Source organism: Diabrotica virgifera, chromosome 4, assembly GCF_917563875.1.
Source record: "Diabrotica virgifera virgifera chromosome 4, PGI_DIABVI_V3a".
In the NCBI taxonomy this organism is placed as follows: Eukaryota; Metazoa; Arthropoda; class Insecta; order Coleoptera; family Chrysomelidae; genus Diabrotica; species Diabrotica virgifera.
Genome location: NC_065446.1, coordinates 127,979,414 through 127,996,314, shown reverse-complemented (window position 1 = coordinate 127,996,314; position 16,901 = coordinate 127,979,414). Strand labels below are relative to the sequence as shown.

The following is a 16,901-nucleotide window of genomic DNA, read 5'->3' as shown; positions in this document are numbered from 1 at the left end:
TTCACAGTTTATTCTATTATTAAAAATTTGTGTTTGAATTCTTTGGTATAATTAATTTTTCTTTAATATACGGTTATATTTTATTTTTTTCATTTTTATTTTTCCATGAGTTTTTTCTGAGTATTGGTTTTGCATTTCTGCGATTGGATGATGTAAAACCCTGAGATAAATTTATTAAATTGAGCTAGTCCAATCAAAGTAGATATCAATAAGTAGAATCAAAACATCAAAACGTTTTGTATTCATAACCTTACAAACTTGCCAAATACATCAGGTATTTGCTTTTGCTTGCTTTTATATATATATATATATATATATATATATGTAATAACATTATTATTATATATATATATATATATATATATATATATATATATATATATATATAATATATATATATATTGATAATGGACAGAGATTATTTTATTAATCATTTAAGATTATTAGACGAATTAAATGAGGATAGAAATCCGCGGAACGATATTCCTCTTGCGAGTCACATTAAGGCCGATGTCAGATTATGCGTTTTGACCGGATGCGTTTCCGCCGCATCCGGTGAAAACGCATAGTGTGACAGATCGGTCCGGTTGCGTTGGAAACGGATGCGTTTTGAGTCATCGGTACGCGCTTACAAACTGCACCAGACTAAACGCATAGTGTGACAGGTCGGTCCGGTTGCGTTGGAAACGGATGCGTTTTCACCGCATCCGGTCAAAACGCATAATGTGGCATCGGCCTTAAATATACAAAATTAGGAAAAATTCTTTAGTTTAGAGGAGCTAAAAGGTAAATTTAAAGTCAAATACCGATTTTCAAAAGGTACAGCAGTTAATATGAAATATAAAACAATAATATAAAATATAAAACAGCAGGTAGCACCTTCTCAGAACGAAGTCCAACAAAAATTATCTAAAATTTATGCAGAAATGGCACCGAACAGCTGTTCGGGTTAGAGGAAAGAGAGGTTAAATTCTCTACATTTTTCTTCTTTTTCGCAAAATTCTCTCCACTTTTCTTCTTTTTCCTAACTAGGACTAAGGAAGGTTTAGTTAGTCCGAGCTTAGTCGGTGTTTATTAATGACAATCTTTCGCAAAACCGCTGTTATGTAATTTCTTAAAATGTTTTAACAAAACATTTTTTTTATTTTTTGGGTAAATCTAAGCAAAAAATGTTCTGACAAGTTTTTTCGTAGGATGCATATGCATAGTTTTCGAGATAAACGCGGTTGAACTTCCAAAAAATCGAAAAATTACAATTTTTGAAACCGAATAACTTTTGATTAAAAAACAAAATAGCAATTCTGCTTACCGAATTTAAAAGTTCAAGTCAAACGATATCGGTTTTGATTATTTGCATTGCTGAAAATTAATTTTTTTATTGTTAAACAAAAGTATAAACACACAGTGCTGTTTTCAATGCATCTCTTATTAAAAATCGAACGAGTAGGCGCGCCTTCGAACAGGCAATTTCTACGTAGCATGCCTTAAAACGTATTCATTGGGAACGGAAAACACTATTTGTTTATAGCTTTGTTTGACAATAAAAAATTAATTTTTAGCAATGTAAATTATCAAAACCGGTATAATTTGACTTGAACTTTCAAATGAGGTAAGCAGAATTGCTATTTTATTTTTTAATCAAAAGTTATTCGGCTACAAAAATGGCAATTTTTCGATTTTTTGAAAATTCAACCGCGTTTATCTTGAAAACTATGCATCCTACGAAAAACTTGTAATAACATTTTTTGCTTAGAATGACCAAAAAATATAAAAAAAAATGTTTCGTTTTGCGAAAAATCGCTGTTATGTAATTCCTTAAGTTGTTTGTTTATAACAATCTTATCGACACCCGGATCAACTGTTACCCAAAAAATTCGTGTTCTACAGGTCAAAATACATAAAAAAATTTCCCTACCCTATCCTATCGTCATCTATTTCCATTTTGTGTTAACAAAAGTAATAGTTCAATAGACCCAGCTAATGTTAAAATCTAGTAATAATAATTCACACTGCCTAATTGCTTTCGATGTACAGGGTTATTCACTATATTTTGACCCCCCTGTAAACTGCTTTATTTACAGAATTAGAAAAAAATGTAAAATACAAAAGTTATTCGATTTTTAAATTATGATTTTTTGACATATATATCGTACTAGTGACGTCATCCATTTGGGCGTGATGACGTAATCGACTATTTCTTTAAATGGGAATAGGGGTCGAGTGCTAGCTCATTTGAAAGGTTATTTAATTCCCTATTCAATAATATAAATATTAACATGATTAATTATACAGGGTGACCAAAAAAATTTTAAATTAAATTAATTGACACAAAAAGAAGAATGTATGTAATTTATTTAATTCAAAATACATTCTACTGCTGTCAGAAAACAGAAATAAATGTTTATTGAACAAATAAACATTATTTTTCATTTAAATTCAATGTTCAATCTGCCACCCATCTGCCTCTTGGCAGTTTGAACACTGAATTTAAGAAAAAATCAATGTTTATTTGTGCAATAAACTTTTATTTCTGTTTTCTAACAGCAGTAAAATGTATTTTAAATTAAATAAATTACATACATTCTTCTTTTTGTGTCCATTAATTTAATTAAAAAAAACATTTTTGGACACCCTGTATAAATAATTATCTTAATGTTTATATTACTGAATAGAGAATTGACTTACCTTTCAAATGAGCTAGCACACGACCCCTATTCCCATTTAAAAAAATAGTCGATTACGTCATCACGCCCAGATAGATGACGTCACTAGTATGTTATATATGTCAAAAAATCATATATTAAAAATCGAATAACTTTTGTATTTTACATTTTTTTCTAATTCTGTAAATAAAGGAGTTTACAGGGGGGTCAAAATATAGTGAAGAACCCTGTACACTTAATTAATATTAAAACCGACAACTAAACTATAGCGAAAAAGTGAAGAAAATTCCTTAATATTGATACTTTGTTCAGACAATTTTCAAATATCTGTTTTTTAAATTAACGTTTATTTGACATTCGAATTATTGTCGTTTTATACAAACGACAAAATATATCAAAAATGGCAAATACAAATATTACATTAACGTTAAATATGTCATATGTGTATCATATGTTTAACGTCAAATTGTGTTCGCCAAAAATTTCAGGCGACTACGCTAAGTGTCGCGTCAGTCATGCACGGGGCGAATAGGTCGCGTTGTTATTATAGTTGTTACGGTTTAGACACCGATTGTGAATTGTAAATATAATGTTATCTGAACCGAAATAGAGTTTTATTCAATACGGACCAAAGAAACAGTTTAAGTACCAACCCATCCGCTTCTTCAGGACACATTGATGTCCCACGCGAGTAAAGTAAATGTAAGTAAATGTAAATGTGCTACACTTTATTAAATACTTTTTCAATGTCTAGGAAACCAGACATTGGATAAATAAAACAAATGACTTACTCTGCTGACTCTGGACGAAGGTGCGGAAGATGAGTTGTCCGTCTCTTCGGAATCCATGGTCGTGGTTGAGCCCCTCTGTTGCATAGTGTTAACTCAAACCTCGAAAAATATATCTGGAAATTAGAAAAAATAAAAATATATAAATATATTAATGACGCTTCTATAATATAACATAAGTTAGATACAGTTATGAAATTATTTAGGAACCTGTAAAAGCAAATGTGAAAATTATCTGTCTTCTCTAACTATTCCTAAACAGTGTATTCAATTATGGGAAAATTGTTCAAAGATTAAGAGGAGGATAACGTGGAACGGGTAGCTGAGCGAGGTTATACGATAGCGCTGGAAGAAAAATCTACTTGAAGGATACAAATCTGCCCACATTAGCTAGGATATTATAATTATATAGGTAAAAACTATATAGGTATATAGAAAGTAAACATTATTGTGATATTACAAATTAAAGGGTTTAATTTCTGATTGAATACAGCCGATATATCATGTGAACCACAAGCTTTCCAAATTTTGTCCAAGCATTTTTTACAGCACGTTCGATCTATGTTTTCATAATTTTTGGATCGTCAGTACAATTTTAGTAGAACTCAGTATTATTATTTCTCTCATGGTCAACTCTCATATATAATTTATCCATTCTCTTCTGATATAACATCATCCATTTCGGCACACCTTTCTCTCATCCATTTTTCTCTGTTTTAATTCTCATCTGTAGATGTATATTATGATGTTTCATTTGATTTAATAAGTCGACGTTGTTCCATCATTTTCAACATATCTTCTGTCATCCATTTACTTTTTTGATTAAGTTAATCGTTGATTGTGCAGTTGACAACTTTCTTTTTTAATTCATTCCATAGATCATCTGGATTTTCTAGTTGTTCTCCGATGTTCTTTATAAGTAGCTACTGTTACTGTTTTATGTTACTGTTTTTGTTACCTGGCAATTCACTGACCTCGATCGCCCCATCAGACATTCGGTCACGCAAAATATACCTTATGTAATAAATACCCAATAAATTATTGTAAATAATAAATGAATTAAATAATAAGTGTGTGTAATTAAAGAATTTAATTTAGGTATCTCCAAATAAAGGTATTTTATCTTAGGTATTTAACATAAAATGTTAAAAAATAAAAATAAAAGTAATTATCGTAACAGTACTATTGTTAATTCTTGTTTCATGTTATCCCTTATGCTTTTACCATCAAAGTTACGTACATTGACTTTTAGTTCTTGTTGTAGATTACTTTTAACCTTATAGACAAGGCGAAAACGGCAGGTTCGTTGGGAAAAATATTCCCATGAGATTTTCTTGCATAATTACATTCGTGAGACATCCCAGAATAAGGTTCAAGAAGTCGCCCATGTGAAAAGTGAGCCAAATTTTTTTTAACAATTTTTTTTAATCAAATTGCAAAAATCAATATTTTTGGCCCGGACAATTTTTTTTGTAGGTTTTTTGGACCATTCTGGATAAAAAAGGTCTCTTATAATTTTTCTCTAAAGTTGATCATTTTCGAGTTATAAGCAATTTAAAATTAAAAAAAAAAACGAAAAATTGCGATTTTCAAGGCTTAATAACTCGGTTAAAAGATATTGTTATGAAAGTCAGAAAGTGACTAAATCAAAGTTTAATACCGCCCCTACAAGATCCCGAAGAAATTTTTGTCATTATTTTATTACTCAGCGCCATGCACGTATAATAATATTGAGCGCCATGCACGTCGTAGGCGGCCGTAAATGTGAGTGCAAGTGCAAGTAAGATGCACAATTGGACTGCCGGGCCGGAGTGGCATCTCTCTATAGACGCGGGTTGACATTACTAGTGAATAACGAACGTGGCTCACGCTTACGTATTTTGCCCGTGCTATTGTTAGATATTTTATTATCTATTTTCAAACTCGAGCAGTACATTTGTATCTATGCATTGCATTTATGCAAATGTACTGCTCGAGTTTGAAAATAGACAATTAAATATCTAACAATAGCACGGGCAAAATACGTAAGCGTGAGCCACGTTCGTTATTCACTAGTAATGTCAACCCGCCTTTACACTCAGCATTTACGGCCGACCACCACGTGCATGGCGCTCAATATTATTACTTAAAAATAACAGCTTAGTAATAAAATAATGACAAAAATTTCTTCGGGATCTTGTAGTGGGGGGGGGGGGGGGTAATTAAACTTTGACTTAGTCGCTTTCTGAGTTTCATAATAATGACTTTTAACCGAGTTATTAAGCCTTGAAAATCGCCATTTTCACTCGAAAACGATCAACTTTAGAGAAAAATTATAAGAGACCTTTTTTATCCAGAATGGTCCAAAAAACCTACAAAAAAATTGTCCGGGCCAAAAATATTGATTTTTGCAATTTGATTAAAAAAAAATGTTAAAAAAAATTTGGCCCACTTTTCACGTGGGCGACTTCTTGAACCTTATTCTGGGATGTCTCACGAATGTAATTATGCAAAAAAATCTCATGGGAATATTTTTCCCAACGAACCCGCCGTTTTCGCCTTGTCTATTAGTTTAATATGTGCTACAATGGGTTGGTGATCAGATCCAAAATCTGCTCCTGGAAATGTAGTGATTGACGGTATTTCGGAAACACTCGCTTACAAGTGTATGATCTATTTCAATTCTTGAATTCCAGGGTTGCTGCCATCATCAAATGAGGCTTTCCAAGTATATAGTCGTCGTCGTCGTAACAATTGAAGTACAAAGAAGAATCAAATTGGCTTGGGCAGCGTTTAGAAAGTCAAGATGGATACTAAAAAGCGCAAAGATACGATAGTACATAAAAATCCGTGTATGTGATCAGTGCATCCTTCCTGTTCTGACGTATGGCTCCGAAACATGGACATTAATAAAGACCAATATAAACAAAATAGAAATAACTCAAAGAAAAATGGAAAGATCCTGTTGGGAATAAAACTGCAAGACAGAAAATCAAACAAATGCATAAGAGAGAAAACAAAAGTAAAAAATGTAACAGAACATATAACAGGTTGAAGTGGAGATTTGCGGGCCACAATGCGAGACAGGAAGATAAAAGGTGGAATGAAAAAAAAATAATAAAACTGGAGACCGTGGAAAAGAAGAAGAGGAAGACCTCAGATGTGATGGAAAGACGATATTGTAAAAGCTGCAGGAACTCACTGGAAAAGCGCAGCCAAGGACAGACAGATATGGAAAGGTAAAGTTTTCAATCCTAAGGAAAGCCGCACAACAAAGAAACATGAAACGTAAAACATAAAACGTGAAACACGTTCCATGAAAATAAAACACTGTTAAACAAATAGAAGTCCGCATACCAATGAAACGAGTGTGATTCATGCGCGTGAAACATTTTTATCTTCGGAACCCGCACACCAAAGAAACATGAAACGTGAAACACGTTTCATGGAAATAAAACACTGCTAAACAAATAGACGTCCGCCCATCTATGAAACGAGTGTGATTCGTGTCCATGAAACATTTTTATCTTCTTGAAACGTGTTTCATGAAAAAGGACGTGTTCTATTTTTCGGTTTCAGTTTCATTGTTTTGAATAATTTATTACGTGCGTAAAATGAATGCCTACCAAGAATTTAACATTGCATTGGTTTCTGTGGTGGAGCAGAACGAAGAGTTTTTCAGTTTTCCCATTTTTTTCCCGGAACCACCCAAAAAAAGGAGAATTAATAAAGAAAGTGGTTTTCTTGGAATCCTTCATACAACACGCCCCTTATTAAAATGCTTCATATATATCACTTTGTGCACGTTCTACCTTACCCGTATAGTGTAGGAAACAAAGGTTGAACCTTGCAAAATGGACACAAGTCCGGTTTTATCTTTTTTCTGGTATATCAAGGGGTGCTTATTATAAGACTAACTTTTTCTGAAAAAATTTTCACCCCTTTAAAGGGGGTAATTTGTAGTTTTTGCGGAACGTAGCCCTTCCTGTAACTTTTACAAAAAATTTCTTTTATAGAAATATGAAGAGGACTATATTTTCTACGATTTATTTCCAACACCATCTCTCTATCATCCACCGTTTAGCGGGGGTGGCGCCCTAAAGTTGACAAGTTTTTAAAAAAGGTGTTTTTAAAAAAAATATATTTTTCCCTAACTGTCACGGAAATTAAGAAAAAATCCTGCGGAAATTATTCACAAATAATTGACTGATTTTTTGGTATGGGTTTCACTTAAGGGTAATTGCCCCTTTTTTTAATTACAGGGTGTTACATTTTAAAAAACCTCTTTTTATACCATCTGAACCGTTTATGCTAGAGTAAAAAGACTTTCAGCTATTACCCATGTACTGGTGCTATTTACAAACTTGTATAATGCACCCCCATTTTTCCCCGGAACCACCCCAAAAAAAGAAGAATTAATAAATAAATTGATTTTCTTGGAATCCTTCACACACAATGCCCTTTATTAATATGCTTCATATATCATTTTGTGCACGTTATTATTACCCATGCATGGACACCAAAAGCAATTTCCTAGTGCAACCCTTGTAGCAAAAAAAAAATAAATAAAATGGGGGGTTGAAATTTTTTTTTTGTTTTTTGCTTTTTGATCCATATGGGCATATGCTTCATCAATAGTGCTTTTTAAAAATATATATGGTTATTGCAACATCTCTGCGAAAACCACCCCTATCCTTGAAAATATACTGCAGAAACTACCCCTATCCCTTGGCGAGCATGTTTTTACGATTTTCTCATTACCTATGTATTCTTTTTAAACAAAACTTATACAAGGTTAAAGACCACTATTTACTCTAAAAATTATGTCCTATTCATTTTTTCGTATAAGCAACCGTTACGGCACAGTGGCGCCGTAAACCTCATATATGCTTTGGCGGGCTCCAGTTTTTGTTTTTTTTTTCGTCATCTGTTCGTTTTATTGATAAAGTATTTATGCAAAATAAAACAACACAGTGTAACCTACAAATTATGACATATGCACATTTTACATTCTTTGCTCCCCAAAGCCACAGTGGCGGCCCAAAATAAATTTTTGCATATTTTCGCCACCTACATGCATTTTATTGCATTAATGCTACCTTAACAGCACAATATTTACCCTTAGGTGGTCGCTACGCAGTGGCGGATCCAGGGAGGGGTGATGGGGGTGATCACCTCCCCCCTCTCAAACCAAGTGATATTATATTCAAAGATTATAAAAATATTCATTTATTTTTATAGAAATTTAACCAATTGGCACCCCCCTCTTAACGATGTTGGATCCGCCACTGTCGCTAAAGCATAAAAAGTCATTCTTATAAAAATAATATTAATATAATATAAGTATTTCTATAAAAATAAATGAATATTTTTATAATCTTCAAATATAATATCACTTGGTTTGAGAGGGGTGGGGGTGATCGCCCCCATCACCCCTCCCTGGATCCGCCACTGCTTAGCGACCACTTAGGGGTGAATATTGTGCTATTAAGATAGCATTAACGCAATAAAATGCGTGTAGGTGGCGAAAATATGAAAAAATTTATTTTGGGCCACCACTGTAGCTTTGGGGAGCAAAGAATGTAAAATGTGCATAGGTCATGATTTGTAGGTTACACTGTGTTGTTTTATTTTACATAAGTACTTTATCAATAAAACAAACAGATGACGAAAAAATAAACAAAAACTGGAGCCCGTCAAAGCATATGTGAGGTTTACGGTGCCACTGTGCCGTAACGGTTGCTTAAACGAAAAAAATGAATAGAACCTAATCTTTAGAGTAAATAGTGGTCTTTAACCTTGTATAAGTTTTGTAAAAAAAAAATGAATAGGTAATGAGAAAATCGTAAAAACATGCTGGATAAGGTATAGGGGTAGTTTCTGCAATATATTTTCAAGGATAGGGGTGGTTTGCGCAGGGATGTTGCAATAACCATATATATTTTTGAAAAGCACTATTGATGAAGCATATGCACATATGGATCAAAAAGCAAAAAACAAAAAAAATTTTCAACCCCCCACTTTATTTATTATTTTTGGCTACAGGGGTTGCACTAGGAAATCGCTTTTAGTATTCATGCATGGGTAATAATAACTTGCATAAAATGATATATGAAGCATATTAATGAAGGGCATTGTGTGTGAAGGATTCCAAGAAAATCACTTTATTTATTAATTCTTCTTTTTTTTTGGGTGGTTCCGGGGAAAAATGGGGGTGCATTATACAAATTTGTAAATAACACCGGTACATGGGTAATCGCTGAAAGTCTTTTTACTCTAGCATAAACGGTTCAGATGGTATAAAAAGGGGTTTTTTAAAATGTAACAGCCTGTAATTAAAAAAAAAGGCGATTATCCTTAAGTGAAACCTATACCAAAAAATTAATCATCTATTTGTGAATAATTTGCGCAGCATTTCTTTTTAATTTCCGTTACAGTTAGGGAAAAATATATATTTTTTAAAAACATCTTTTTTAAAAACTTGTCAATTTTGGGGAGCCACCCTTGCTAAACGGTGGACGATAGAGAGATGCTGTCGGAAACAAATCGTAGAAAATATAGTCCTCTTCATATTTCTATAAAAGAAATTTTTTGTAAAAGGTACAGGAAGGGCTACGTTCTGCAAAAACCATAAATTACCCCCTTTAAAGGGGTGAAAAGGGGGGTTCCGGGGCGAAATTTTTTCAGAAAAAGTTAGTCTTATAATAAGCACCCCTTGATATGACAGAAAAAAAATAAAACCGGACTTGTGTCCATTTTGCAAGGTTCAACCTCTGTTTCCTACACTAATACACGGACACCAAAAGCGATTTTGGTTGAAAAAAAATTTTTCGCTTTTAGCATATGAGCCTATACTCCATTAATAGGGTTTTTCATAAATATACATATATGGTTATTGCAACATCCCTGCGAAAACTACCCTGAAAACTACCCTAATCCCTGAAAATACCTTTGACGAGCATGTTTTTACGATTTTCTCATTACGTATGTATTTTTTGAAACAAAACTTATACATAATTAAAGACCACTATTTTCTCTACAAATAAGGTCCTATGCATTTTTTTCGTATAAGCAAATGTTACGGTATAGTCTGTTCGCTAAACTCAGACGCAACTTTCTAGATATTTTAGTCGGTAATTTTGCCAATTTTAGTAAAATTTTTTTTGTTTTTTGCCAATTTTAGTAAAATTGGCAAAAAATAATTACTAAATAGTTAATAATCACTAAATAGTTAATAATTTTGCAAATTTTTGCAAAATTGGCAAAAAACAAAAAAATTATCGACTAAAATATGTAGCCAGTTGCGTCTGAGTTTAGCGAACAGACTATACAATGGCGCCGTAAACCTCAAAAATGCTTTGGCGGGCTCCAGTCTTTGTTTTTTTTTTTCGTCACCTATTCATTTTATTGATAAGTACTTATGGCAAATGAAAGAACACACTGTCTGCTACAAATTATGACCTATATATATTTTACTTTCCTTGCACCCTAAACAGTGGTGGCCAAAAGTCAATTTTTGCATATTTTATTTATTCATTTTTCTTTTTTTTTTTTGGTGGTTTCGGGGAAAACATGGGGGTGCATTATTATACAAATTTGTAAATAACACTTGTACATGGGTAATAGCTGAAAGTTTTTTTCGCTAGCATAAGAGGTTCAGATGGTATAAAAAGGGTTTTTTTTAATTTAACACCATGTAATTAAAAAATGGGCAATTGCCCTTAAATAAAACCGATACCAAAAAATCAGCCACTTATTTTTGGTTAATTGCCGCTGGTTTTCTTATTGATTCCCCTTAGGGTTAGGGAAAAATAATTTTTTTTTAATATTTTTTTAAAAACTTGTCAACTTTGGAGCGCCACCCCCGTTAAACGGAGGGTGATAGACATATGCTATCGTGGAATAAATTGTAGGAAATATAGTCCTGTTCATATTTCTATTAAGAAATTTTTTGTTAAAACGTAAAGGAAGGGTTACGTTTCGCAAAACCACAAACTACCCCTTTTAAAGGGATGAAAATTGGTGTTCCGGGGCGAAGTATTTTTAGAAAAAGTTAGCCTCATTAAAAGCACCCCTTGGTATACCAGAAAAAAAATAAAACCGGACTTGTGTCGAGTTTGCGAAATTCAACCTCTGTTTCCTAGACTATTAATAACATGAACGGTTTCGTTCTTCACAATTTATTTGTTTCATGTTTTATGTTTCACGTTTCTTTAATTTTAAAAAGAAATTAAAGAACGACGCCGACAGCAACGACCACGTCACTATCCATTTACGACTATTCGCGGTGTGCAAGTACTTGGAGGGGATACGAGAAACGATCGTGCGAGAATAGCGGAGAAATCTTGCAAAAAATTCACTTCCAAAAAACTTTCTTAAATAACTCATTGTCCATTGAAATTGTCAAATTGTCGTATGCTTCATATCTACTGTCAATGAAGAAGAAAAATTATATGTTGCTCCACAATATTGATATCATATGAAATTATCATATAAAGGTAAATTTAATTAATTGTATTTTGCTTGCAGTACTGCATTTTAATAACATAACCTAAATCTTATTTTTTCGTCGTATTATTTTTTTGGACTATGGCCTTGACAATTATCCAGTAACCAGGACTAATATAATTGGCCAATATAATCAAAAGTGCGAATAATGTTGCTGAGCATAGAAACCAGGTGTCGATTTGCCGAACTTGCACGGTCCCAATACAAATTTTATTTTTGTTTTATCGATTACCATAGCATGTTTCACGTTTCATGCTTCTTTGATGTGCGGCCTAGCAACATTAATATTGAAAAATATTAAAATTATTACTAAAAGATTTTTAAATTGAATAAAAATGGATTTTTTATTTTATTTTTATATTGGTCTTTACTCCTTTGAGTAACTAGGTCCATTTTCCGTTGGAATTTACCAGCTGAACAGACGGGGTCGTGAATTGTAAGTTTTTGAATTCCCTCTTGTCTTCTTCGCTTCAGCATCCATCTGGCTGGCAAATTTTAGAAGCCATGGAGGTGTTACCAGGGAAATGGACCAATAAGTTTTCAATTTAAAAATATTTTAGTAATATTTTTAATATTTTTCAATATTATTAATGTTGCTATTAGGATTGAAAACTTTACCTTTCAACTGCCAGATGACGCTAGTCACCAAATCCATACACGTCAGTTGCAATGTGGGGATAAACTTTCATGGTCTGGTCACTTCGAGCAGAGAGCAGCAGGCCTACGCCTCTCCGATGATGACTCCAATAAGAGTCGAAAATCGTCGTTTCAGAGTGCTGGACAGCGCTCCCTGTTCTAAGTGAAAAATAAGATGGCTTTGCCTTCGCATTGCAACTGAATAAAAATGGAATTTTTATTTTATTTTTAGATATGGAAAGATTTGGGGAATGCCTATGTCCAAAGTTGGATAGAAATGGGCTAAAGAAGAAGTCGTCGCTTGAGTAGTTTATACCGGTCTTTGTAATGATCATGTCGTTTTCTTTACAAAATTCATATGATCTCTGTCCTCGACCGTTTGATTTATCTGTTCCAACTACTACCTAAAACCTCCGAAATTTGAGTGAGTGATTTGGATGTAGTTCAACTCAACTATGCTCCGTTTCAAAATTATTATTGATAGCACATTTTTGATGAACAAGCTGAGAATTCTCAAGGTGATAATAAGAACCGATAATTAAGTATTTCAAAAGTCAAAATTAATATTTCTTGAAATTTTTCGTTTCTCAAATGTTGCATTACTTAGAATAATTTGAGTAGGTATACAGTATTGTTCTCTGTTGCAACTTCGTCCCATAAAGTCTAGTACAAGTTTTAAGCGATTTTTAATACTTCTTGAAAAATACCAACAAACACAATAACCAAAATAAACATAATAATCAAAAAATACACTGGATGTATGCACTCACATGAATAATGGAAATAAAATTTAACAGTAAGTACCATTTAAAAGTAATCAACAACACGTGTTACATTTCCAAAACCTCATAAATTATGAATAATTAATATCGACCGAATACCTAGACATTGGAAAATTAATAATGACAATAAATTTCAATATGCAGGTGACTCATCCCTTTGTAATTTTCTTATAGCAGTAAATGTTTTTAATATATGAAAGGGAAAACAATCATAATCGTTAAATACACACATCAAAAATGTCAGGAACACCACTATTATTCCACTTTTTTCAATAACAACTTAAACACAGTTTTTTTAATACATCCATATGGTCCGTACAGTATAAATACCGTTGCACGTCATCCGCGTCATATAAAGCGAAGTCGCATGATACCAACACTAAATATTTTAGTGGTAGGTCTGTTTCTTTTAGGATGGTTTAGCCGAGAACACTGGAATTACAGCAACTATAGTTCATTCGCTTTCAAGATGAGTAACGACGCCAGTTTCAGACGCCTGATTCGTGGGTTTTGTCGTTTATTATAAATTAATTTATTCTGTATTATAAATTATTTTCTAACCAATTGTCTGAAACTGGCGTCGTTACTCATCTTAAAAGCGAATGAACTATACACATATTTTATTACATACGTGTAGAAATAATATTTGACGATTTCTATTAACGTAAACAAAGAAATACACAATAACTTGTTTCATTTCATTTGTACAAATGGATTACAACGCATTTTTTAAGCACATTTGTTCGGAACACACTGTAACTGATCGAACGAAGGTGATATTTTGGCATAAATTTGAGCACTTATTTGACAGGTGCGGTGTTGACACTTCAGATTTGTTTTTAGTCTTTATTATAAATGTATATTTTATTATACTGTTTTTATTACTTATGTTAACGTAAGATTATTATTTAATTCTTGTTTTCTATTTCTATTTGTTTTTATTTATTTACAATGAATATTAATTTCTTTTGTTGTATAATCCACTTCTGCAAGAATTATGTGATATATTTTTTGATTTAAACTGTATTCAGGATTTTTTTATACTTTGGCAACAATGTCAACTTAGATATCTTACGACTTAGATGACGAGCAACGGTATTTATACTGTATGGAATATATGTATATCATAGATATAATAAGAATAGAGCAGGTAAGGTATAGGCAGCTCTGTACATCGAGGTGTAACGCCAATATCAAGGAAGTCATTGGCTAATATTCACTTTGAGTGGTCTAGCCATGTTTGTCTGTCACATGCGCGGATCGCTTGGTAAAAAAAGACAGATAGACCACCGATCGACTGCCCGGGCGTTACGCTATTCTGCTCAGTATGCCTTGTCTATTCTTATTATGTCTATGATGTACATACCATTCGAATTGAAAACTTGTTCTCTACAAATCGAGGTATGCCGTGAAAATTAATCTGTCAGTTCCACTATTTTATTAAGGCAAAAGTGACAGCGCCTCAAATTCGTGTGATTAATAATAATTGCTTTATATTGTAGAAAAAGTGTAAGTGCTTCAAGTTTTAAAGATAGTCAGTATTTAGTGTAAAATTTTACTAAAACAAGATTATTAAACGCAACGATAGTCATGGAGGGTCGGCATTTAACAGTTCAAATAATACGTGCTGTAATATGATTGAAGCTGGTATTTTACTAGCTGATGTTGCACGTCATTTTGACGTATCTCGGAGCATAATTTCGCGATTGTAGCGTAAATGTGAACAATTTGGTAATGTCGCTGAAAGACATGGAGATCGTTAACGTGCACCAATTCCTCGACAGGATCGATAAATAAAAATCTTTGAAAAACCAAAGAAACTATATTTTTGGGGGGCTTGAGGCAAGGGTTAAGGTTAACATTTTGGATTGAAATTTGAAATTAAAGTTTTATACGCTACCCATCACCAGAAAACACTTTGGTTTAAACTTTGGTTTTTTTCGGAACACCCTGCTATGGTGCCTTCGAAAATACGCATAACATTACTGCATGTGACCAAACTTCCGAGGAGTAGATAATATGAAGGTAACCTGCACAATAGTACTCTATTGAGAGTTTCCATGTTATGGAGAAATCGTGGACTCAAATTAAGATGAATATGCATTGTGGCTTACAAGAATGGAGTTTTGTGTAATTTACAGGTGCAGCTAGGTTTTATCTCAATCCTGATTCAAGAAGAGTGAGAGTTTGAAGAGGAAATAGTCGATAAGAGAGACTGAGGCATGTACAGGGTGTTCGTTAATATCGTCGGTAATGTGACAATACCTCCTACCTGCTTTTTCACGAATTTTGTAAGAGAAATTTCAAACCCATTTTAGGGCCATCTCCTGTTTTCATATGTAAGTTTTAACTTGTTTTGTGGTAAATAAATAGTTGCGTCTACTATAAAACAAGTCAAAAAATCTCATATGAAAACAGGAGGTGACCCTAAAAAAGTTTGAAATCTCTCTTACAAAATTCATGAAAAAGCAGATACGAGGTATTGTCACATCACCGACGATATAGTGGTCTACAAATTACGATGTGGGCTGGAACAATTTTTCATAATCTAACTGTTCCTGTTTATGTAGAAGGCACTTTTAATCAATATACTGATCGTATCTTAGTACCTGTTTTCCTTCCACTTGCTACTGCTGCGTCATGATTTGTGTTACACGGAGGATAATACAGGGTCAGATACTCCAGCAGTCAAAATTCTGAGAGTGGTGTTTTTATCCTCAGGATGATATCAAATTCTAATATCAAATTATTTTGTGCTTGTGTATTATGGGTTTGTGTGTTATGTTTATGTATTATATGTCTGTGTATTGTGTGTTGTGTTGTTATGTATAACTGTAAATTATGTGTTTCCTGACTATTTTGTTGCTGACTTCTGCTTTTAGTAATGGTAATCAGATCCTGCTATATTCTGCTGAAGGATATGATTAGAGCTGCTTCCCTAGAAATCTTCTTCTTCTTCTACGGCACTACAGCCCGAATTGAACCTTGGCCTCCTTTATTTTTTGCCTCCACCCTTGCTTGTCTGCGGCTGTTCTTCTCCATACTTCTTCTTCTTCAAGTGCCATCTTCGTTCCGAAGGTTGGCGATCATCAGGGCTATACGTATTTTCGAAACTGCTGACCGAAACAATTCGTTGCTGCTACAGCTATACCATTCCCGTAGATTCTTTAGCCAGGAGTTTCGTCTTCTTCCTATGGACCTTTTTCCTGCTATCTTCCCCTGCATAATTATTCGAAGCAGTTCATATCTTTCGCCTCTTGTAATGTGTCCCAAGTATTGCAGTTTTCTCCATACACGGTCTCCTAAAAGGGCTTGTGCGTCGCTGTTTACTGTGTCTTCCCAGCGCTTTCTTGGCTTTCCAACCGGTCTCTTTTCCTGCATTCTACCATTCAGTGCTCTTTTTGGTAGCCTATCCTCTCCCATTCTTATCACATGTCCGGCCCATTGCAATCTTTGTATTCTAATGAAGTCTGACAGGGGTGTTTCCTTATAAAGTTGATAAAGCTCGTTGTTGTATCGACTCTGAAGATTCCGTTTTCCCTCAC

General features: G+C 33.4%; 1 protein-coding gene across 5 annotated transcripts in view; it reads right to left on the bottom strand.

Moving 5' to 3' along the window:
* The window catches only part of LOC126883916 (cAMP-regulated phosphoprotein 21), a 398,508-nt gene that overhangs the window by 94,465 nt on the left and 287,142 nt on the right, over positions 1–16,901 (bottom strand). For all 5 annotated transcript variants that reach the window (XM_050649638.1, XM_050649635.1, XM_050649637.1 and 2 more), the window contains exon 3: positions 3,455–3,567. In XM_050649638.1, coding sequence (XP_050505595.1) covers positions 3,455–3,538 — 84 coding nt within the window. In that variant the 5' untranslated portion in view covers positions 3,539–3,567. The remainder of the gene's footprint in view (positions 1–3,454; positions 3,568–16,901) is intronic.